This window comes from Trachypithecus francoisi, unplaced genomic scaffold (genome assembly GCF_009764315.1).
Source record: "Trachypithecus francoisi isolate TF-2019V2 unplaced genomic scaffold, Tfra_2.0 Lachesis_group0, whole genome shotgun sequence".
Lineage (NCBI taxonomy): Eukaryota > Metazoa > Chordata > Mammalia > Primates > Cercopithecidae > Trachypithecus > Trachypithecus francoisi.
In genome coordinates, this window is record NW_022681453.1 from 87,858,470 (window position 1) to 87,883,819 (window position 25,350).

General features: G+C 34.6%; 1 protein-coding gene across 6 annotated transcripts in view; it reads left to right on the plus strand.

Annotated features, from left to right (window-relative positions):
- The window catches only part of SENP7 (SUMO specific peptidase 7), a 167,988-nt gene extending 144,194 nt beyond the window's left edge, over positions 1 to 23,794 (plus strand). For 4 of the 6 annotated variants that reach the window (XM_033211429.1, XM_033211431.1, XM_033211432.1 and 1 more), the window contains 11 exons: positions 2,822 to 3,090; positions 4,991 to 5,124; positions 6,576 to 6,692; positions 9,184 to 9,306; positions 13,931 to 14,023; positions 15,016 to 15,140; positions 16,777 to 16,829; positions 18,494 to 18,537; positions 18,638 to 18,706; positions 19,374 to 19,524; positions 21,980 to 23,791. In XM_033211429.1, coding sequence (XP_033067320.1) covers positions 2,822 to 3,090; positions 4,991 to 5,124; positions 6,576 to 6,692; positions 9,184 to 9,306; positions 13,931 to 14,023; positions 15,016 to 15,140; positions 16,777 to 16,829; positions 18,494 to 18,537; positions 18,638 to 18,706; positions 19,374 to 19,524; positions 21,980 to 22,117 — 1,316 coding nt within the window. In that variant the 3' untranslated portion in view covers positions 22,118 to 23,791. Of the gene's footprint in view, positions 1 to 2,821; positions 3,091 to 4,990; positions 5,125 to 6,575; positions 6,693 to 9,183; positions 9,307 to 13,930; positions 14,024 to 15,015; positions 15,141 to 16,776; positions 16,830 to 18,493; positions 18,538 to 18,637; positions 18,707 to 19,373; positions 19,525 to 21,979 lie in introns of all 6 variants that reach the window. The other 2 variants (XM_033211426.1, XM_033211428.1) reach the window with 2 other exon arrangements.
- The last annotated feature ends 1,556 nt before the right edge of the window (positions 23,795 to 25,350 follow it).

Consider the following 25,350-nt stretch of genomic DNA (forward strand, 5'->3'; position numbering starts at 1 on the left):
AACCCAGTTTGTAGTCTTTTATCCCTCACCCCCTTCCCACCCTTTCCCCCTGAGTCCCCAAAGCCTATTGTATCATTTTTATGCCTTTGCATCCTCATAGCTTAGCTCCCACTTATGAGTGAGAACATGGGCTAATTGGTTTTCCATTCCTGAGTTATTTTACTTAGAATAATAGTCTCCAGTCCTATCCAGGTTGCAGTGAATGCCATTAATTCATTCCTTTTTATGGCTGAGTAGTATCCCATCATATATAAGTACCACAGTTTCTTTATCCACTCATTGATTGATGGGCATTTGGGCTGGTTCCACATTTTTGCACTTGTAAATTGTGCTGCTATAAACGTGTGTGCAAATATCTTTTTTGTGTATTGACTTCCTTTCCTCTGGGTAGAAACCTAGCAGTGGGATTGCTGGATCAAATAGTAGTTCTACTTTTAGTTCTTTAAGGAATCTCCACACTCTTCCATAGTGGGTGTACTAGTTTACATTCCCACCAGCAGTGTAGAAGTGTTCCCTTTTCACTGTATCCACACCAACTTCTATTATTTTTTTCATTCTTTTTTAATGACCATTCTTGTGGGAGTAAGGTGGTATTGCATTGTGGTTTTGATTTGCATTTCTCTGATCATTAGTGATGTTGAGCATTTTTTCATGTTTATTGGCCATTTGTGTGTCTTCTTTTGAGAATTGTCTATTCATGTCCTTAGCCCACTTTTTGATGGGTTTGTTTTTTTCTTGCTAGTTTGTTTGAGTTCCTTGTAGATTCTGAACATTAGTCCTTTGTTGGATGTATAGATTGTGAACATTTTTTTCCCACTCTGTGGGTTGTCTGTTTACTCTGCTGACTGTTCTTTTTGCCATGCAAAAGCTCTTTAGTTAAGTCCCACCTATTTATGCATTTGCTTTTGGGTTCTTGGTCATGAAATCTTTGCCTAAGCCAATGTCTAGAAGGGTTTTTCCAATATTATCTTCTAGAATTTTTATAGTTCTATGTCTTAGAGTTAAGTCTTTGATCCATTTTGAGTTGATTTTTGTATAAGGTGAGAGATGAGGCTCTAGTTTCATTCTCCTACGTGTGGCTTGCCAATTACCTGGCACCATTTGTCAAATAAGGTGTCCTTTCCCCACTGTGTTTTTGTTTGCTTTGTTGGAGCATTCAAATCTGTAAAGGGGAAATCAAACTGTCACTGTTTCAGGATACAGAATTAATGTACACAAATCAGTAGCTCTGCTATACACCAACAGCCACCAAGTTGAGAATCAAATCAAGAACTCAACCCGTTTTACAACAGCTGCAAAAAATAGAAATAAAATACTTAGGAATATAGCTAGCCAAGGAGGAATATAGCTTACCTCTACAAGGAAAGCTACAAAACACTGCTGAAAGAAATCATAGACAACACAAACAAGTGGAAACACATCCCATGCTCATGGATGGGTAGAATCAATATTGTGAAAATGACCATACTGCCAAAAGCAATCTACAAATTCAGTGCAATTCCCATCAAAATACCACCATCATACTTCACAGAACTAGAAAAAACAATCCTCAAATTCATATAGAACCAAAAAAGAGCTTGCATAGCCAAAGCAAGACAAAGCAAAAAGAACAAATCTGGAGGCGTCAGATTATCTGATTTCAAACTACACTATAAGGACGTGGTCACCAAAACAGTGTGATACTGGTATAAAAATAGGCAAATAGACCAATGAAACAGAATAGAGAACCCAGAAATAAGCCCAAATTCTTTCTTTCTTCTTTTTTTTTTTTCTTTCTTTTTTTCCAAGGATGGGCTCTTGATATGTTCCTCAGGCTGGTCTCAAACTCCTGGCTTCAAGCTCTCCTCCTGCCTTGACCTCCCAAAGTTTTAATATTATAAGTGTGAGCCACCGTGCCTGGCCAACTACCTTTCTTATGAGTTTCTTGCCCTTGATCATGATGAACTCTGATGGAATTAGCAGCAAAGTTAAATAAAATATGAAAGTCTTTGCCTTCAGTCTTTTCTTTAGTTTCTAAAAAGTGAAATTCACTTTACTTATGTATGTATTATTCCTTTAAGATTCAGTTGAATACTTTCCCATATGTACCTATAACACTTATCTACATAATATATATACATCTTGAGATATTTTTCAACTTTGTTTAGTCTCGAACTCCTAAAGGAGTTGGGTTTAGAACTACATCAATCAAATTTAGTAAGGTTCTTTCTTACCTGTTTGATCCCTCTACCTTTTCCTACTCTCCTGCTCAGAAAGATGTTAAGTAGTGAACTAAATATTATGACTTTCAAATTTGTTATTTTCCTGTCCTAATTACTTCTAGTAGGAAAATTCATGATGAAATAGCAGAGAAGGTGGGGAAAATAGAAACAGCCATTTATAAGCATTATCTGGGTAGAGAATGTCTTTTGAGATCACCATTGAAATGACTGAGGAGAAAATGTAGGAGGTGTTTAATTGGAATACTTTTCTAGTTGATAGAATTGATTCATAAAGGAGGCTAGAGAAAAATAATAATTATTCATTCATTCATACATTAACAAATGTTTATTGTTACTAAATGTCAGGCGCACTGCAGATATAGCAATCAGTACTATTGTGACATTTTAGTGCAGTAGAACAAGAGTCCACCAATTGTGAGTTTTGGTTCTGGATTACTAATGGCCTGCTTTTGGGATATTAATTTGCCTTGGTTATTACCTAAAATACAAAATACTTGGGATTATATTCCAGCCTTACTATTATTAATAATTAAATTACTTTTATTATAATCCTCTTGAAAAATAATACTATTAATACAAATTATTTTTTCCTTTTGTAGCAAAATCTAGTGAATTCATTTTCCTTGAACTACACAATCCTGTTTCACAAAGAGAAGAATTGAAGCTGAAAGATATTATGACGGAAATAAGTATAATCAGTGGAGAATTAGAACTTTCTTATCCATTGTCTTGGGTTCAGGCATTTCCTTTGTTTCAGAACCTCTCTTCAAAAGAAAGTTCTTTTATTCATTATTACTGTGCTTCAACTTACTCTTTCCCTGCTGGTGTTGCTGTTGCTGAAGAAATGAAGCTGAAATCAGTATCTCAGGTTAGCATATCATTAATATAATCGGCAGAGAAGGGAGAGGTTCAGAAGGGTTTATTCATTGATATTTATGCATTGATATTAGGCTGCTTTCAAATGCTAAATTTTGTGAAAAGGGCACAGGAACTAACCCAAAGAACTCCCGTTGCCAATGCTGGAACAATTTGTTAAACAAAATCAATAATGACAGCATGGGATTATAACCAAATAAAAAATAAATATGCATCTATATTTATATAAATAGCTGAGTTAGTAAATGAATGAATAAATAATACACGGTGGATACGGGACAATTCTATCTTAGAAAAAATCCAATTAATAAATGAAAAGGAATAAGGGAAATATAAAACTACCAGTAGAACGCTATGTTTGTGATTATTGCAGTCAAAGTAAATTTAAGTGGAAACAAAATATATGCATAATCTCAAAGTCTCTAGCATAAAATATGTATTAATTATGAAAAGAAAAGTAGTAGCTTTGCAGTGGAGAAACCTTGTAGACATCACTTTAACCAAGTTATCAAAATGGACATCACCAATAATAAGACATATTGACATAACACACCCCTTCATATCATGCACTGAGAAGTACCATATCACTTCTGTGGTGTTCTTTCCAATAATATGTAATCTCAATATAATTATGAGAAAAATGAGACAAATCCAGTTACAAAATAATTGACCAGTACTCTTTAGAAGTATCAAGGTGGGCCGGATGCAGTGGCTCACACCTGTCATCCCAGCACTTGGGGAGGCTGAGGCGGGTGGATCACGAGGTCAAGAGATCAAGACCATCCTGGCCAACATGGTGAAACCCTGTCTCTACTGAAAATACAAAAATTAGCTGGGTGTGGTGGCGCGCACCTATAACCCCAGCTACTGGGAGGGCTGAGGCAGGAGAATCGCTTGAACCCAGGAGGTGGAGGTTGCAGTGAGCAAGATTGTGCCACTGCACTCCAGCCTGGTGACAGAGCGAGACTCTATCTAAAAAAAAAAAAAGAAGTATCAAGGTCAGGAAAAACAAGAAAAGACTAAGGAATTGTAGGATCCTGTAACAGAAAAAGGATATTAATGGAAAAGTGAAATCAAAATGAAATCTGTAGTTTAGTTAATACTATTATGCCAGTGTTAATTTTTTAGTTTTGGTCATTGTATTATGGTTGTATATGATAAGATTAGGGGAATTTGGGCAAGGTTGATTTCTTTCAACTCTTCTGTAAGTCTAAAATTATCTTGAAAACAATAGTAAGTTTTAAAATGCTATGTTTATTTTTATAGGAGGTTGGTAATATACATGTAGCTTGTATATCTCTGCCAGATAGTTCTAGAAAGAAAAGAATTTATTAAGAAGCTGTGGCATACTCATCTACACACCTGTGCACATGCATGCACATACATGGGTTTGGCCGGAGGCTAATCTTTTATTCAAAAGGCCTATAGAAAGCCACATTAGTGTTAAAGTGTAAGACTTCATCTCTATCTTTATGTATAATGTCAACATTTTGCATCCTAATTATATTGTATATATTTATATACTTTCCATTTAATGGAATTACATTATTATAAATGTAGCTTCTTTTAAATTTTATTTCCTCCTATTTATTACATTTTTTGATCATTTTGAACTGCAAAATTATTATATTCTTCTTTAATTCTGTAGTCTATATCTGTAAACAGTACTTCAAGTTAATCTTTGACCATTGTTTATACAATATCTTTTCATCAGAAGTATTATTTTAGTTTGGTTATATCTATAGGAAATCTAAAAGTATAGATATGACTCATAGGGATTTTTAAAGTCACATTTTCTCTTACAATAGACTTGTAAGAGAAGTCTTTGTTTTGACTTTGTTCTTTTGAAAGTTATGATGTTTGAGACCATTTTCCTTTCCACTTTCTGCCAGCCCTCAAACACAGATGCAGCCAAGCCTACTTACACCTTCCTGCAGAAGCAAAGTAGTGGTTGCTACTCCCTTTCTATTACATCTAATCCAGATGAAGAATGGCGAGAAGTCAGGCACACTGGACCTGTTCAGAAGTATGTGCTGTCATAGCATGTTTGTAATAGATGGGCATATTAGTAGTTTTTATTCGTGTTGCTGCTTTTCAGTAGTTTAACTTTTGAAATGTTTTAAGTTTTACTTTCATGCTGATAGTAATGGCAATAGGCAATAGGGTTTTTTTTTTTTAAAGAAATTATGAGGAAGTTAAAAAATGTATTAAGAAAACAATAGGTGCCATTTTACTTACTTTTATGTCAGTAAGACATAAATGGCAGCCAAAGTGTCATATTTGGTAAGATTAAAGTGTTTATTAAAAATATTTGAATAGCAATGTATGATTTAAAAAATTCTACATTTGTTATCTGAATATATGATAGGGAAAATGAAATTGCTTACTAAAATATGCTTCAATTTAAGGTACTTTGGAGTTTGTTACAAGTTCTCTTTCGGAAATTGCTTCTTTGTTCATATTTCATCCATGTCTTCTCATGGTGCTAAGACAGAATATGGAGTCTGTGCATTTAATGATGATTTCTATACCTCCGTGTGATTCTATTTCTTTGTTTTGAAGAAAGATACTTGAAAGACTAGGATAGGAAAATAGCCAGTAAAATAGAAACTATCATATTAGCACTTTAAATTTACATTTTCTTTTTTGATTTAGGTGCCATGGTACTAAGATTAAATCAATGTGGATAACTCTTACCATTCTGAACCTTTCTGGTGCAAGAAGTACATAATATACCTTCATAACTGACTACATTTTTCATTGAGTATTGCTCTACCTATTCCAAGATTATAGCCAGGAATTCACAACTGGTCTTATTTCTAAGCTTTAAGAGAGAATGCCAGCAGAAGGATGACTAATTAGTTGTCATCTCTTCTCTACTACTTTCTGGTTGTGATTAAATTATTTGTTTCCTTTATGGTCTCTTAAGTTGTACGTGGCAGGCACTTTGTTATGGGGAGACTTCCTCCTCAGCTCCCATGTTACTTCTTTTTTGCCCTGCTGCTGGTATAGCTTAGCCACCAGGAGCAGAGCACAATTTTTGACTGCTAGCTTTTCTGAAAGGAAGGGAACTAGTCTTGAGGATTCAAACTTAGAAAATGGAGAAAGGAAAAGCTATATTTTATTGTATCAGTTTATTGAAAGTTAAAAATTTTGAAGAAGAGAAGCATCTTCAATGATATAACTGATTGTGAGATAAAACCTATTGATTAGAGACTAATTGAGATAGTAGCCTATTGAGACTAGCCCACATGGAAAGTATTGGAAAAGAAAAGATAATACTCAATGGGAGTACCATTAGTAGCTTGTGAGGATAAAGGAAGGAAAATATCGTTGTTTATGCCAGGTCAAATGTTTTTTTAGCCTACAGATTTGAGTTACAGAATATCACTGCCCAGTCATTGTTTCATATAAGAAATCTCTTAGATAATAGGATATTCAATATCAATATATTTTAACTTTATTTTTACTTTTAAGGTTGATTGTATATCCTCCACCACCTACTAAGGGGGGATTAGGAGTAACTAATGAAGATCTGGAGTGTTTAGAAGAAGGAGAGTTTCTTAATGATGTAATCATTGATTTTTACCTTAAGTAAGTACAATGATAAATGATCCTATGTTTTACAGATTTCACTGAGAAACTTAAAATAAATGTCTTTATCTCTGAATTATTTTAAATTCTGTTAAAAATAACCTGCCAAGATTTCAGATTTGGAAAATTTTTGCTTACCAAGGTTTTCTAGAATTGACTAATTCAGTTTCATTGCTTTATTTACTGTGGATGCTATATAGTTAAGAAGAGTTGCTACTTTTTTGGGTTTTTTTTTTCTTTAGCTTTTGTTAGTTTTTGATATACATTTCTTTAACTGTTGTATTATGGTGGTGAAAGAAGTTACTTACAAATTACAAATCATTTTGGGAACTAAAAAAAAGCAACTCTATTTAGATATCTGTTGTATCTTTTTTTTTTTTTTTGAGATAGGGTCTAGCTCTTGTCACCCAGGCTGGAGTGCAGTGGCACAGTCTCGGCACACTGCAACCTCCACTTCCTGGGTTCAAGCTATTTTCCTGCCTCAGTCTCCTGAGTAGCTGGGATTACAGGTGCCCACCACCACGCCTGGCTAATGTTTGTACTTTTAGTAGAGATGGGGTTTCATGTTGGCCGGGCTGCTCTTGAACTCCTGACCTCAGGTGATCTGCCCGCCTTGGCCTCCCTTAAGCACTCTTAAGAGTTAGCTATCATTTTAAGAATCCATATCACTTAATTTCTACCCCACCCCCCAACTTTTTTGTATAGCCAGAGCTGCAGGAATTGGTATGAAAACATTTAAAACTTTATGCAAAGGAAATTTGCTTCTAGCCGTCATTTCTTACTGTAGCTCTAGACCTAGATTCCCAACAGTTGATGGAGATATCTCCTAATTATGTTACACATCTCTCCCAAACCAAATTTACTATAATCTTATCTAAGCTCTATTGTTTTACTAATAATACTAGTAATCTTTATTCCAGTGACTCAGGTCAAAATCTCACATTATATTTACAGACGTTGTAGATTTCATCTTTAGGAATTAAATGTGGGTCTCTTTTATATCTTCCATGTTTCTTTTTGAACGTATAGAATACAGCTATAATTGTTTTAATATTCTTTTCTGCCAATTCTAACATCTCTGTCAGTTCTGGGTTCAATTGACTGATTTTTCTCTTCATTATGAGTCATTTCTTTGTTCTTTTGCATGTCTGGTAATTTTTTGATTGGGTGCTGGATATTTTTGTATTTATAAATATGCTTGAATTTTGTTTTGGAACACAGTAAAACTATTTGGAAAATGTTTGATGCCTTTAAGATTTGTTAGATGAGGCATTGCAATAACTTAATCTTACTACTGAGGAAAGATGTTTTTGAGTACTCTACCCAATGTCTCAGGAATTACGAAGTGTCCAGTTTGGCTCATAGGAACAGGCACCATTCTTGGTCTCTGTGAATACTTGGTATCATTCTCTCTAATCTTTTTGAGTCGTTCTTTCCCTATCCCTGGGTACTTTCCTCACGTACATTTGGGGATTAATACTCTCCTAAATACTTGAAGAGGACTCTCTGCAGCTGTCTGGAGTTCTCTGTATAGCTCTTTCCTTTCTAGTATTCTGATCTGCAAACTCTAGCTACTCCATTTTTAAAAAACAATCACACATTTTCAAGCCTGCATAAACTATAAAGAATAGCAGAGTTTTCTAATTATGAAGGGGTTAATTACTAAGCGATTGAATTATAAGCTTATATGGAAGGATTGTTTTAGTACAGAAATGGACTAAGAATTTAGAGATGAATCATATCACACAGTTATTAACATTTTTCTAGATTTATTTAGCAGTGTCATTATTTCACTTTTATATTTGAGTATATGATTATTTGATTAATATTTTCTACCCTCACTCCTCTGGATTATGGGCTCTACAGGGGCAGATACTTTATTTTTCCCCTCTTGTTTTGTGTCTCTAGTGTAAACATGGAGTTTGGCACATGTTAGGAATTTTTAAAGTTTTAAATTTTTTTTTTATTTTTGAGACAGAGTCTCGCTCTGTCACCCAGGCTGGAGTGCAGTGATGTGATCTCAGCTCACTGCAACCTCTGCCTCCTGGGTTCAAGTGATTCTGCTGCCTCAGCCCTCTGAGTAGCTGGGACCACAGGCACACACCACCACACCCAGCTAATTTTTGTATTTTTAGTAGAGACGGGGTTTCACCATGTTGGTCAGAATGGTCTCAATCTCGACCTCGTGATGTGCCCGCCTCGGCCTCCCAAAGTGCTGGAATTACAGGCATGAGCTACTGTGCCAGGCCACATGTTAGGAATTTGATAAATATTTGTTAAGTAAGTGAATGAACAAGTGGGTGATTTCTGCTTTACATGATGGAAGGCTAGGTAACTAACCAAACTGAAAGCTGAAATTAGAGGAAACTGCAAGATTGCTTTGAATCAAAATAGATAAAAAACAAAAGATTTCCAGAACACATAAGACAATTGGGGGAAGACCAAGTAAAATCTAAAAATAATTTACTTTTGTGGGGTTACTGCTTTACAGGTATCTTATATTGGAGAAGGCATCAGATGAACTTGTTGAACGAAGTCACATTTTTAGTAGCTTTTTCTATAAATGCTTGACAAGAAAGGAAAATAATTTAACAGAAGATAATCCAAATCTTTCGTAAGTTAATCCTCTAATGTACTTAAGTTTTAAGAGAAAATATACTATTTTTATGCACCTAGTAATGTGGCTTCTTCATAGTATTTCCTAGAGTAGGCAGTACTACCATTTGTGCAGGTCCTGGGTCTGTTTGCCATGAGAGCCATTTCTCATTCTTCCACTGTTTTGCTGCCCATGATAGGGAGGCTGACACTTGCAGTCTGCATTTCCAATTGCTTGTCCCCGGGGGAAATCCTGGAAGTTGGAGGGCAAGGAAGAAAGCAGCTAGGTTATTTCTTCCCTATTCTCTTTGCATTGGGAAATGATTCTGACAGTGGCTGTATTTCCTCTATGAGTCCACCTCTCCCAGGACAGTCCTGCTATAACTCCAGCTTCCATCTGGAGGTATTGCTTCTTCTCTTTGCCCTCTACCCTACAGGTATAGCAGTTTCCTCCTCTGCTAATCTTTGGCTGTCTCACTGTCCCCGTTTTTGGCTTTATGTTTTTTTGTTTTTCTTTTTTTGTCAATGCTGTAGCCAATTTCCTGCATTACATTCTATGTGTTATATAGAGTTGTTTTTGTTTTCCTGGTTGGACCCTCAATGACAGACTATTTAATTAAACCTATGCTACATTATATGAAATACCATATTTGTTTGCATAATTTAGCTGATTGTTGCCCAAGTATTTTTTTGCTTAATACTAAAACTGTGGAGCAGTGGCTAGGGATAGGCAAAAAGGAGGTATTTCTTAGACAGTGGAAATTTGGATAGTTGTTGCAACATAAGGCATTTCTCCCCTTTCCCCATACTTAACAATTTGTACGATAATCTGAGTAGACTCATGATAAAACTGAGTTATTGTTATTTTAAAAGTTAGCGTAAACGTTTCTCTACTGTTTTACAAATTACAATTCCATTTATTGACATTATTTCAGTTTTTCCTATCATGACGGTACCTTTTGATAGGGCATATAAACTGTATCCCAATTTTTCAGATGAGGAAGCAGTCTAATGAAGATTAATAAATTTTACTTAAGATGAACAGCTAGTGAATGGCAGAACTGGTTGGTACTTAAATCTTTACCTTTTAACTTCTAGTCCAAAGTTTCTGTTGTACTAGATTGCTTTAAAAAAATGGCTATGAGAGTTTGATTCATCTCATTAAAATAATAGGAATAATAAACAAGTTAGAAGAGGATTAATGGATAAACTGCTTGAATTTGATATATTGTTGGAGAAAGAGGATAGGAATAGAGAGACTAATTAATATTTATTGAGTGCCTGCTAGGAACTAAGACAGTGAACATAAAGTTATTTGATTCTACAGTATTATTGTCATTGTCTTTATAAATTGAAGCTTAAAGAAGTTATATAAGTTTTTCAAAGTTGGATATAGCTTTCCAGTTTCAAAGTTCAACTCTTTCTGTTGTTCATAGTGTTGTGACTGTATAATTAATGGTCTAAATTGGGATGCTTGTGAGAAAAATAGGAGGCTCTGTCAGTGAGTACACTAGACAACAAGTGCATATACCAGGGCTTTCTTAGACAGACTGGGATGTATGATCAACTCCATTTTGAGAGTCTTTATAGGTCTAGAATTTGTCCTGATGGACAAGACCTGCCAGGATCAATTAAGGAGAAAACTGCAATTTGAAAATATTTCTGATAATCAGGGCTAGTGGAGAGGGATATATGGAAGGGGGAGATTTATTAAATAAGTTAGATAACATTTCTGATGCTCTCCTGTTCTGTTTTATGTATGCAGAATTTAATGATTGGTACTATGCACTTAATCTCATGTTTTATTTTAAGATTATTCAATGTAGAGATTGTGAATTTTGTATACTCACTTTCCTACTAAGGAAATGAAAGTAGATAGATTCTGCTATATTACGGAGTTTTTTCAAAAAACAGATATTATGTACCTGATTATTATATACATAATAAAAATAAAGTTACGTGAGTGGCATCCTCTAGGGTAAGATGCATAAGATACTAACATACACATGCACACGCACACACCATGCCCACGAATGTGTGAATACTAATGCTTGGTCTGTTAAGCATTCACACAATTTGATATACCGGACCGAGTGTTAGTGTTTACACAAAGAATCTCTACAAATCAGTTTTTAAAAGTCATCAGAGCAGCAAGAGATATGAATTTTAATGGCCAGTAAATCCACACCAAAAGGCTCAAACTACTAGTGTTAAGAAGCTACAGCTTCCTTACTATCCTTTATGAGATCCCGCAAGATCTGGCTTCTTTCCATCTCCTTAAACTCATTTCATAACATTGTTTCCTCTCGTTCACCATACTTAAGTTCAACCTACCTCCTTTCCACTTTCAAATGTGCTGACCTCTTTCCTGTTTTCTGCCTGAAACAACTTATCCTGGCATTTAAAAAATTTGTTTCACAGCACAATCTCTTATCATTTTATGCGTTTGTTTACTTCTTCATTTTCTGTTTCTCATTTGAAGCTCTATGAAGTTAGGGACTTTATCTTATTTTCCACTCTATCCCCAGTGCCTTGTTCAGTGCTTGGAACATACTAGGAACGCAAAATATGAAATGATAACAGTGCCTGTTATTGATTACTGAGAGAACTGTTAGACATTTAGTTGAAGGTTTTCTACACAGTTAGGAACTGAGAATAGGAGATTATGTTTGGCCCCCATATTCTGCCCTATCCTCCTTGCCTCATTCTATGTCTAATACATTCTCAATCAAATAAGGTTAGCATAATCAGGAAATCGACCAAATACCAATATAAAACCAGATGTCTGTCCTTAAGATTTTCAAATAGAAAACAAATTAACAGACTACACACTAGTTGAAAGTAATTGTTTATAGTCATTATAATGGTTGGGTCCTTCTGAAATGAGAAAATTCAATAAACATGTGACTTTGATTTTTTTGTGTGGTTAATCTTCCACATAGTGTCTAATTGCTGTCAAATCTTTTAGCTCATTCTGGATCCTATGTTACTCCTAATGTTTACCCATATGGTTTTGTTTAGATATTATTCAGATGAACAAGATGGGGCAATGATTTCAGTTTCCTGTATGACTTGATAAAAATTATATAAGAACGTAATGGTTTGCCTTTTTTTCCCCTGCAATAAGAGTTCCATCCAAGGGAGTGAGCCAGAAGTCACATACCACCTTTATCCCCCTGTTAAATGTCATTTTCTTCCTTCCTAAAACCTTTCTTTTGACAGTCAAACTTGGTTTTATATCCTTTTAACTCCCCTGATTAGGTAAAGAAAATAAACTAGTGTTTGTGTGTATGCAAGCCAACCCTGTTGAAGGTGGCTGTATCAGATGCTTTAATAACGGGGTCCCCAACCCCTGGGCTTCAGACTGGTACCAGTCCATGGCCTGTTAGGAACCAGGCCACTCAGCAGGAGGTGAGTGAGCATTACTGACTGAGCTCTGCCTCCTATCAGATCAGTGGCAGCATTAGATTCTCACAGGAGCACGAACCCTGTTGTGAACAGTGCGTGTGAGGGATCTAGGTTGCGTGCTCCTTATGAGAATCTAACTAATTCCTGATGATCTGAGGTGGGACAGTTTCATATTGAAACCATCCCCTTGTCCCTGGAAAAATTGTCTTCCACAAAACTGGTCCCTGGTGCCAAAAAGGTTGGGGACTTACTGCTTTACCGTAATTCCTTTGTACCTTTTATGGCACATTTTAGTTATTTGTTATAGTTTTTTCTGCCCATATTAGATTATGAATCCTTCTAGGGCAGTGTAGGTGAGTTTCATTATTTGTTTTTAGGAACCTAATACATATTTGTTGAAGAAATAAAAGGAAAGATGGATGAGTAGTAGGTACCTTTAACGTCGTCCTGTAGTTTCCTTGTGTATGAAAGGAAGGGAGATGAATTTTATTTTAAAGAATCTGAGAATAAAAGCCTCATTTTTCCTCCTCCATTAAGATTTTTAATTAAATTAAATTAACTGATTAATTTATTTTTTAGAGATAGGGTCTTGCCTCGTTACCCAGGCCAGAGTGCAGTGGTGTGATCACAGCCTCAAACTCCTGAGATTAAGCAATCCTCCTGAGTAGCTGGGACTGACTGTTGGTGTATGTCACCACCCTGGCTAATTTTCTTTATATTTTTAGTGACAGGTGTCTGACTGTGTTGCCCAGTCTAGCTTTGAACTCCTGATCTCAAGTGATCCTTCCACCTTAGCATCCCAAGTAGCCGGAATCACAGGCATGAGCCACCACACTCAGCCCATTGAGTTTTAAAACCTCCCTAATGACAGATATAACAGTTGGAGAATTCTGTTAAGGTTTAATGACAGTGTTTTATATCATGCCCAGATGGAGCTAAGCAAAATAAATAGATTTAACTGTGTTTATACTAAGTTGCACAGCAGGTTTTGGAATCTAAAAAGCATTTAATAAATTGCTGCCTTTATTCTGTCCATTTCATTATTGTTTATAGTTATTAAATTTAAGAATAACCAGGGGTTACTATAAGGGGATACATTTATAATGTGTTAAATATTATATAGCTTAAAGAAGATGACTAAATAAACTAAATTTAAGATATTTCAGTATATAAAAATGGCTCTTGAAGTCTCTGACTTAAATGAAAAAATTTTTATATATCTTTCATATTCTCAGAATGGCACAGAGAAGACATAAAAGAGTAAGAACATGGACTCGTCACATAAACATTTTTAATAAAGATTACATCTTTGTACCTGTAAATGAGTCGTAAGTATTTCAGATTATTTAAGAACATATTAGAAAGAATTCAGAAAAAAAATTTTATGGTATTTTTAGATTCATAATCAGTAAAAATTATGGGCACATACATCTCAGGTATTATTATTATTATTTTTTAAATAAAAGTAGCTAAGGCAATGAATTCCTTATCTTGGATTTTGGTTTGACAATGGTTATGTTGTAAAAGTAGTAAAAAAAAAAAAAATAAAGTGACAAATGACCACAAGACTATAATGACTGAGACACTGAATGTTTTTTTGTTTGGATTAAAGAAAAAATTTTCTAAATAAAAGAAACATTTTTGATTGAATTTTCAAATACTTAAGAAAACAAACTCTTCGGCCAGGCGCGGTGCCTCAAGCCTGTAATCCCAGCACTTTGGGAGGCCGAGACGGGCGGATCACGAGGTCAGGGGATCGAGACCATCCTGGCTAACACGGTGAAACCCCATCTCTACTAAAAAATACAAAAAAGTAGCCGGGCGAGGTGTCAGGCACCTGTAGTCCCAGCTACTCGGGAGGCTGAGGCAGGAGAATGGCATAAACCCGGGAGGCGGAGCTTGCAGTGAGCTGAGATCCGGCCACTGCACTCCAGCCTGGGCGACGGAGCGAGACTCTGTCTTTAAAAAAAAAAAAAAAAAAAAAAAAAAGAAAACAAACTCTTCAGGCACCAATACAAAAAAAATAATGCTATGAGTCTGTTTATTAAGGCAGGTCCTTAATAGGAAACACTGATTGTGTGAAAGTAAATTAAATTTGAATTACTCATCTGTTACCCTAAATAGTGTTACTTATGCCTTGGTAACTCTGGATATTTAATTAGTGTTGGTATGTATGCTCTATGTTATAATGAGATATCACAGTGGATGTCTTCAAAATTAATAGGAAATATTATTCTCACTTGCTCAGATATATCTCTGGAATATATTATATGTTGTTTAGACTTTGCATGGTATTAAGATTGTAGTTCTTTTTCAACAGGTCTCACTGGTATCTCGCAGTCATTTGTTTTCCCTGGTTAGAAGAAGCTGTGTATGAAGATTTTCCACAAACTGTATCCCAGCAGTCCCAGGCTCAGCAGTCCCAAAATGACAACAAAACAATAGGTGACATCCATAACGTAGATGGTGTTTTTAATAATGATGACGATAATATAATGGTTACAGGCAAGAAAATGAAGTTAATAGTAGTATAGTTATTTATTATCATTAAACCTACTTTAGCAGGATGAATAAAAAATCTGAAATTTTTAATGATAGACTCATGTATAGACAAAATATAATTATGAAGTTGTATTGTTATATCAAGTTTTATTATGGCACTTAAAAATTACTACTTATCGATCTTATGAAATATTTCAAACATACAAAAAATATAACTAATATGACCAATATCAATACCTGTTTCACCTGGATTAAGAAATTAAAACTTTTCCTATGTAACAATAATAATCTCCTCTGTGACCACTCCCATTTCACTTTCTTTAATCCAGAAGTAACCACTACCCTAAATGTTATGTTTATTCCATGTATTATTACTATTATTTCCATTGACATTTTTTGCTTGTTTTAACTTAAAAAAAAATGACAGATAAAATTGCATGTATTTTCTATGTACAACATCCTTTTTTTTTTTTTTTTTTTTTTTTAAGAGATGTTGTCTTGGTATAGTGCAGTGGCTCAATTATAGCTCACTGCAACCTCGAACTCCTGGGCTCAAGTAATCCTCCTGCCTTACCCTCCTGATTAGTCAGGACTACAGGGTTGCACCACTTTACCTGGCTTATTTTTAATTTTTTTTTTTGTGAAGATAGGATCTCACTATGTTGCCCAGGTGGGTCTGGAACTCCTGGCCTCAAGCAGTCCTCACACTTCAGACTCCTAAAGTATTGGGATTACAGGCATGAGCCACCACACGTGGCTACAGCATGATATTTTGAAATATATATACATTGTGGAATGACAAAATCTAGCTAATTAATAGTATTATAACATTTAAAAAAATACACTAGGTTTGCTAACATGACTAAGAATTCATGCCATTGATTTCCAGGCAATGCTTGAAATCCCCCATTTTTACTTAATCTAATTTCTTGTAGACTCTGTTAATTTGGTTAGGTAATATAGGATCTCTGATAATTCTTCCACGAGTTTTCTTACAAGCCAGAATCTAAAGTAAATAAGCCTACTTTCTTTGAGAAAAAAGTAACAAAATTAAGTGTTTTGTAGCTGTAGTCTAGGCAGTAAGCTGATTGAAAAATAGCTGTTACCATTAATACTGGCCAAAACTGATGTGGGGGAAAAAGACAAACTGATGAAGCAACTGATTATGTTTAATTATCTTGAAACCTCTTAAGCCTCAGATGTGTACTTACACAAAACTGTATGGTCATAGTTAGAAGCACCATTGTTAGGCAGATTAACTACCTTCTGCATTAAATAGCAGACATTTTGATTAATGAGCTGTTTTTGAATATTATCTTTTTATAGAGAATTTGCCTAGCTAACTGGTATTTCAGATCATGGCTCTGGGGTTTATCTGTTATTTGATAACAGCCAACCATTGTCAGTTTTATCTGTTGATTGAATTTTATTCATAACATTGATCATGAAAAAAATTAAATCTGAAGTATTTTTACTGTGCATCCAGTAACTGCATGAAAATTATAATTTCAAGCTTTCTTAAGTTACCTGTATAAAAAATACAATAAACATTCATAATTGCTTAATTATTTCTAACTAGATAATGATCTACATACTACTTCAACACTGTCTTTGAGTGCAGAGGATTCCCAAGTAAGTGTGTTCTTCACAGATGGGAAGGAAGAAAACTCATGAATATAATAATATTATCTATAAAATAGAGCATAGCTAGGTGGACTATACTGGCCCATCATTAGATTGTGCTGCTTTGTGATTCTTTGACAGTTTTTGTGGGGCTGGGGAAGAGAACAAAATACGTTATTATTCTTATATCTGTTTAGCTTGCTTTAACTTTCTAGATTATTTAGTAGTTTATCTGATGTTCATCTTGGTTAACTACTTTTCAAATTTCTAAGGATCAGATTTACTTTTATTCTTTTTTATGTCAGTAATTTTTTGAACTTAGGTAATTAATCCTCTTAAGCATATTGTATATTCTACTTTATTTTCTTTCTTCCTTGTTTTTTTTTTTTGTGATGGAGTCTTGCTGTCGCCCAGGCTGGAGTGCAGTGGTACGATTGCGGCTCACTGCAACCTCCCCCTCCTGGATTCAAGCGATTCTCCTGCCTTGGCCTCTCGAGTAGCTGGGATCACAGATGCCCACCAGCATGCATGGCTAATTTTTGTATTTTTTTTTTTTAAATAGAGATGGGGTTTCACCATGTTGGCCAGACTTGTCTCTCACTCCTGACCTCAGGTGATCTGCCAAAGTGCTGAGATTAGAGGCGTGAGCCACCGAGCCCTGCCAGAAAATTCTTTGTAAAAATCGTTCAAGGTAGACTCAAAGTGAATCCGTGTAACTCCTTAGGCTAGAACAGTTACCATTAGCTCTTCTTTATTTGGAGCTCCAAACTGATCTGCATAGCCTAGGTTCAGTGTTCTAAATTGATTAAGATTGCCATTTAATGATTTTTTTTTTTTTTTGTATGTACAAATAGCAGCAGACTCCCTGGCACAGGCCTATGTCTTTACTGTCACTGATATGAAGTGTCACTTCTTAGGGAGGAAGGTTTCCTTTTCTGCTGTCACAGTGGCAAAACAGTAGCGTTTCTTCTTGCCTCTAGGGCCAGATTTCTCAAATTGAGTTTGTTCGGATATTCATTCTAAGACACAGTTCATGATAATCAGGATTCCAAGGTCAATTAAGTTGGGCAAACTTTGTATACTCTGTCTTAGAGAGCCATTGTGTATATTAGAATAATAAAGGCACTGAGAAGGTCTGCATTAAATAAATCTGTTTAAGTTTGATCTGTGGTTTCTCAAACTTATGAAGAAAACAAATAACATCAACAAAACAAAATTCCCTATCCCTTTTCCCTTATAGATTAAGGTTAAAGGGATAATCTTAACCTAATATAGATTAAGGTTCTGCATCTTAGGCTTCAAAGGGAAGAAATGTGTCCCTACTGACATCATAAATTGGCGAATGTATGTAAAGACACGTTAAATTAACTTGTTTATCTTTGCTTAAGATAATAACTTGGAATGGAAGTAATTAAAGTTCCAGATTGCTTTTTAGGACAAGTTAAAACTCCTTAACTACTTGAGACTGCATGTAAAAGTATATAGCCTACTGTTTTAGCAGTATGATAAAATCAATACATTTATGGAAAATAAAGTTAGCTCACTTTTGATGATGAAAATAACTATTATTTGACATTTTAATTTCAAATTTTGAAACACTTTAAAGGAGTAACTGAATAGTAAGTTATTCAAAATAGCTTTAATTGCAGTCATAAAAATTTATGTTATTTCAGAATACCGAGTCGAATATGTCAGTACCAAAGAAAATGTGTAAAAGGTAGGTACATGCTGTAATAAATAACACAGTTTTTTGAGGTATTTAGATACACTTTGTGTACAAGTATGTAAATCTTGATTTTGTCCTTTGCTCTTCATAGGCCATGTATTCTTATACTAGACTCCTTGAAAGCTGCTTCTGTACAAAACACAGTTCAGAATTTACGAGAGTAAGTAATGACAGTTTTACCATTCAGTCTGTTATCTAAATCCTCAGTAATTTTGAAGTTACCTTCAGAATTATTGAAAAGACTATATCAGGAATTATATTTTATTATCTATTTCAACAAGCCTTATAAATTTAATCAGTAATATCTTTAATTCTGATTAAATATAAATTTAATCAGTAATCTTAAGTATTAATATTTCTAGAGGATTACATTAAAGGTAAATTCAGAATTTGTATTCATAATTGAACAGAAAGTATAGTTTTACAAAGAAGCATTGCATTGATGATCAAAAGTACCACTTTAGAAAAAAGTAGGAACTCTTTCACATTTGTATCATTATGTGTATATGTATGTGTAATTTTGTAATTTACTGTAGTACTTGGAAAAAACTAAGACACTTTTAAAATGATTTCCTAGTTTACTTTGTTGAGTTGTGAAAGTTGAGTTGTTGAAAAAAGTCTAGCTTTTAGTTTGAAAATCACATTACATATTTTCTTTAAAGTAGCACTTGAGGGCCTCAAAATATAGGTTGCACTGGTAAAATTCAGTCTGGAAATTTGGCTTGAGACAGCACATCTGGCAACAAATGTTTTTCCGCCTTTGTGAAAATGTTGCATACTGATAAAGAGATGTCTACTTTAGTCACTCTATTTGTTGATTATTTCAGGTATTTAGAGGTCGAGTGGGAAGTTAAACTAAAAACTCATCGTCAATTCAGCAAAACAAACATGGTGGATCTATGCCCTAAAGTTCCTAAACAGGACAATAGCAGTGATTGTGGAGTATATTTATTGCAATATGTGGAAAGCTTCTTCAAGGTACGTGAAGCTATAAATAAGTTTTTAATTCACGATTACCACCATGCAGTCACAAGTTACTGAGTGTAATATCCGGTCTCATGCTGCTAATAAAGACATACCTGAGACTGGGTAATTTATAAAGGAAAGAGGTTTAATTGACTCACACTTCAGCATGGCTGGGGAGGTCTCAGGAAACTTATGATCATGGTGGAAGGGGAAGCAAACATGTCCTTTTTTACATGATAGCAGCAAGGAGAAGAAGGAGAGCTGAGCAAAGGGGGAAGCCCCTTATAAAACCATCAGATCTCATGAGAACTTACTATCATGAGAATAGCATGGGGGAAATGGCCCCCATGATTCAGTTACCTCCTACCAAGTCCCTCCTACCACAGTGGGGATTATAGGAACTACAATTCAAGATGAGATTTGGGTGGGAGCACAGCCAAACTATATCACTGGGCGAGCGAAGAGGCAGGTAAATGTTACAGGTAATCAAGATTTTTTTTAAAGAGAAAGAAATAGAACCACAGGTGATCCAGATACTGTAATTAGTAGATAAGAACTTTAAAATGATTTGGTTAATAGGTTAGAGAAGGTAAAGCCAAAGATGAAACAAAATGAATGAAGACATGGAGTATACAAAAAAAAGAAAAAATCAAATAGATGTTCTAGAGCTGAAGATGTGTAATGATATATCTGAAATTAAGAACTTATTGGACGAGTTTAATAGAGGACTAGATACAGTAGAAGATAGGATTAGTGAAATTAAAGGACAATAAAGTATCCAGCGATAGCCCAGAGAGAAAAAAGAATGTAGAGAACAGAGCTTAAGAGACAAATATGAAACAGTATAATTTACTGTTTGAAAGGTATAATTTACATGTTACTGGAGTCCCAGCAAGATTGGAGAGGAAGAGAATAGGGCAGAGACAGTATTTTAAATAAAATTTTCTAAAATGAAAAGATCTGTTTATTCAAGAAGCTCAGAGAACTATAGCTGGAGAAGTACAATGACAAACATAGGTGTTATTTTCTAGTTCACAGAGACTTTGTAGGAACTGTAGCAGTATTAAAAATGAAATTTTAAATAGCAAGGAATCACTCTTTGCTTTTTGAACTGTCAGCTCATTACTTCAGTCATTACCACTATTATTTACAAAGATGGGTCTAATAGCAGGATGTCTTTGATCAGAAGTCGGCTTGGAGGATGCTTAACGGTACTTAGAAAGCATGAGAGTTATAATATACAGCTACAACTTTTTGATGTCTTTAATATGAGAGAGGAAGGATAATATATAGTAAAATACAGTACACATTTTGGAAATCATTAAATATCTATTATGTTGGGTTTTTTTCCTCCCTTTTTTATTCTACGCTAGAACTTCATCATTGGGTATCAGGTTCTGGCCCTCTCATAGCCTTTCCAAATAGATTTGATTTTGTGTTTTGAATATCCAGATTGCCTTATTACATAATGTATTCCGAGTTTGTTTGTTACATAATTCTACTTTATATAGCCCAGTCAATAGAATATACATCTAATACAGGATGAAGCACCATGTAAGATTCCTGGGAAAACCCTCAAAAATCTAAGCCTCGTGTTTTGTAAATTTGGTGCACTAATATAAGATAGCTTAGATTTAAAACATGGGCTTAAGGCACATTGCTCAAAACCTATGGGACTTTGTAAGTAAGCCCTAGTAAAAATAATATTACTTCTAATAAAAATATTGGCACAGTAAATCTCCACTAGCATTTGCTCCTGGACTCACAGTCAGTCCATCCTTTCAGCCATACACCCTGGGCTCTTAATTCCTTCTTCAAGATGTAAGTCCTTCTTACCTCTGGCTTCTAATAATTTTACCAGGTTTATAAACATATGCTAAGGATAGCCCTTTTCAGATTTTTTTTTTAAACACGGGGGAAACGTCCTGTGGTTGCAATTTGCGATTTCCTGGTTAAGCTTAACATCATTGAAACAGTAGTGATTCTTGAAGCCATAAGTCAGCTAATTTCTTATACCGAAAGAAGGCACTTTGCAGGATTTTCCATTTTTAATCTGAGATTTTTCATTAACTACTAAGGCTTTCTCTTTAATATTTCAAAATCTTAACATGTTGGGGAAAGTTGTGATAAAACCAACTTCATTCTGAATCATTCTTTATTTACCAATTCTGTTTGTGCTAATTCACTTAAACATACATTGTAGCAGAACAGAGTATTTAATTTTGATATTTAGAAGTTAGCAATTTGATAAAAATGTTCTAAAATTGATTGTGGAAGTGGTTACACTGTGAATATACTAAAAATGCTCAATTGTATGCTATTGGTGAATTGTATTTTGTGAATTATATCTTAATATAATTGTTATTTTTTAAAAGTTAGCAATTTGTCATTTCTTATAAAAATGAAGTTAAGACAAATTTGAAATTATGCTGCTAAAGTGATTGCACTCTTTTTTTCCTCTCATTAGGATCCTATTGTTAATTTTGAACTTCCAATTCATTTGGAGAAATGGTTTCCTCGTCATGTAATAAAGACCAAACGGGAAGATATTCGAGAGCTCATCTTGAAACTTCATTTACAGCAACAGAAGGGCAGCAGTAGCTAGTTAATCTGTACAAACATGACACAGATGTTCTCTAAGATTACTGGAAAGCCTCTTACCAGCATTTGTGTTAGCCAGCTCACAGAGAAGAAAATAACTTGCAGTAGTTTTATAATAAGTCGTTGGAACATTATTTAAAATACATAGGATATATTATTAGAATTGTTGGGATCTTATAAATGGAGTGGGAATGGGGGTGATAAAGATAAACTTATTAGATATAAATTAAAATTTTATAAATATTTCATATTTTTCTGAGTAAATATGCTTGGATTATGCAATAGCATATGTAATATGGGAATGTTTTGTAGATAATAAGACTTACGTGATCTGTACTTCCACATGACTGGGTGTTGAGGGGAGTTAAAGCCTCCCTGGTTCCAGCCCCAGTGCTTGTCAAATTTGTTGGCAAGTCACATCATATTGTAATTCTATTCTTTGCAGCTCAAGCATGCAGTATGAATACTGTGTATTTTTAAAAAAAGAATTTAGTATCAAGGCTTCAGAAAATGCCATTTATGGCATCCCTTCTGTATGTAACAAAAAGACATTCTTAATGTTAGGAAGATTATAAAACTTCGCTCTTTTAAAGTGCAGCTTATTATTTTCAATTGCTAAATGCGATTACTCTGCTCTATTTTTTTTTCTTTCATTTCTTTTGATGTCATATGTGAGCATCCTATAATTTAGTTCATTTGTTCAGGGTAAAATCTGAAACAAAAAATTTTACCTGTGCAAAATAGTTTTTAAAAAATTATCCATGTAGCTCAACTTGAGGTACTGCTGTATAAATATTCACTCTTACATTATCACGGAATTTATGTATAGTTTCTGTAATATAGAAGATAAAATTGGTGTCCTCATAACTTTAACAAAGAAAACCCTCAGTCCTATTTATTAATGGTTAGAATTAAATATATAATTTTATAGCTGAATTTACCCAATATTCATTTGCAAAGCCAGATTGCTCTTACTGCTTTTATATTTTTAAATTGTAGCTTTTAGAGACCTATGATCCTCATGGAACTTAATTTTTTATTAAATATTCAGGTAACAGTTCTGAATTCATGTGATAATGGTGGCATTGTGTATGATTAAGCACTTCAGAACTTTCTAATGTTATCAGGAGTATTTTGAGGGAGATATGATTATATTGTATTTTCTCAGATAAGAAAAATGTTTTTTAAAAATATTATTTTAATCTGTTTTAAGCATCTCTTAGATTTATGTTATAACTATGTAAAGCAGTGAAGCAAAGGCAATTTAAGATAAAGCTAGAAAGTCTGAACATTTTATTTCAAAATCATATGAATTGAGGTTGTCAGTTAAGCCTCAGTATCCTTAGCTTTTGATTTTGTCACTATCTTTATATTATTAAAGATATTTGTCTTTTGGATATTTCATATAAAGATGGCTATAATTACATATTTCATTCCCAATTTGTGTGTGTTGGGGGGTACTTTTAAAGGTGACTGTTGTTTTGTACATCTAATTTTGGGAAAGCAAGTCTATAAGTCATCTTGTGATTTCTTAACGTTTTTGTTTGTATGTTTTTCAGAGATACTACTGTCCTTTATCATGTTTTGAAGATTGTTTAAAATTCATTTTCCTAAATTAATGTGCAAATAATGTTTTGAGGATATCAGTGTTTTATATTAAACATATTTCCAATTCATTAAATTGAGGTGTAATTTTTTTCCTTAAGAAACATGAGTTACTGTTAGAAATAAATTTCCAGTTGTATGCTGCTCTGTGTATATCGTGAAATTGATGCTTCTATTAATTTTTCTTCATAGTTTAATAAGCATATAGTTTATTTGAGTGTCATTTCAGTTCAGGGAAATTATTTTAGCATCTACTACTAGCAGGCATTTTGCTAGGCACAAAAAGTGAATGATAGCTTTTGTTCTTGAGTCATTTATGGACATGTGAACATTTTAAATGTTTTGTGGTAAGAACAACCATAGAGTTGCTTTGGGAATGCAGGAGGGAGCTCAGCCTAGAGGGGAGTGTGTGTGTGTGTGTGTGTGTGTGTGTGTGTGAGTGAGGTGGTAGGCAGGGAGAGGGCTGTTAGTGAACAAAGCAAGCCTTCCTAGAGAAGATGATATTATTTTAAATTCACAGCTCCCAGGGTGTTACAAAAAGGAAAAAATAGAAAAAATTAGCCAGGCGTGGTGGCGGGCGCCTGTAGTCTCAGCTACTAGGGAGGCTGAAGTAGGAGAATGGCGTGAACCCGGGAGGCGGAGCTTGCGGTAAGCCAATATCGTGCCACTGCACCCCAAAAGAATGAGGAGATCCCTGGGCGACAGAGCGAGACTCCGTCTCAAAAAAAAAAAAAAAGTTATTTAAATCATATCCAATCACCTAATTACCACTTTAAAAAAGTTTAATACCTTTTGAAATCAACTTATTTTATGTCAAGAGGAAAAATAGGTTTAGACGTGGCATATGGAACCCATCCTTAATCTTGTTCCAGCCTATATCCTATTCTCATCTTTCCATTGTCCTCTACTTTTGCAGTTGTATAAAATTATTCGTTCATGCATTTAGGTACTTCCCTCTGCGGTCTCTTGTAACTCAGCTTGTCCCTGTGGAAATTTGGAAACTTGGCCCACGCGTTGTTAAGAGGCACAGTTCTGTGTGTGTGAGGCTTCTGTCTGCTTCTGTGGCCTGCTCCCACCCAGATAGTCTCTTCTGTTACAACTTAGTGCATTGTTCTTGGGGGCTGGAAAAATCAGAGTCAGGGCTTCTATAAAGACTCCAGATGAAGATGTACTTTACTTGAAATTATTATTATAACATTGTTTCCTGTGCCATGTTTCTTTACAAATAAGCCTGGAGCCACGTTTTGGACTGTTGTCCCATGAGTGTGAATGTCATTTTGAACCCAAGACTACAGATGCTTGTGTGGAGTGGGGGTTGTGACATTGTACCTCCATACCTTTTCACCACTTCTTGTGAACTTTATTTTTTCAAAATTGAACTTAAATGTTACCACCCCTACACCTACTCAAACAATAATTCATTCCCCCTCCTGCTCCCCTGTAGCAGTTCGTATATACTTCTCTAATTACTGTTTTATATTATTTGTATACACGTTTTTCTCCTTAGACTGTAAGCTCCTCAGAGACTGGAAGCATTTTTCCATTTCTGGCATTAAGTATCTTAGTAGCATATAGTAAACACTCAGAAAATTTTGTTGAGTCAGTGATGATCCTTGACTGATTTGTATTAAG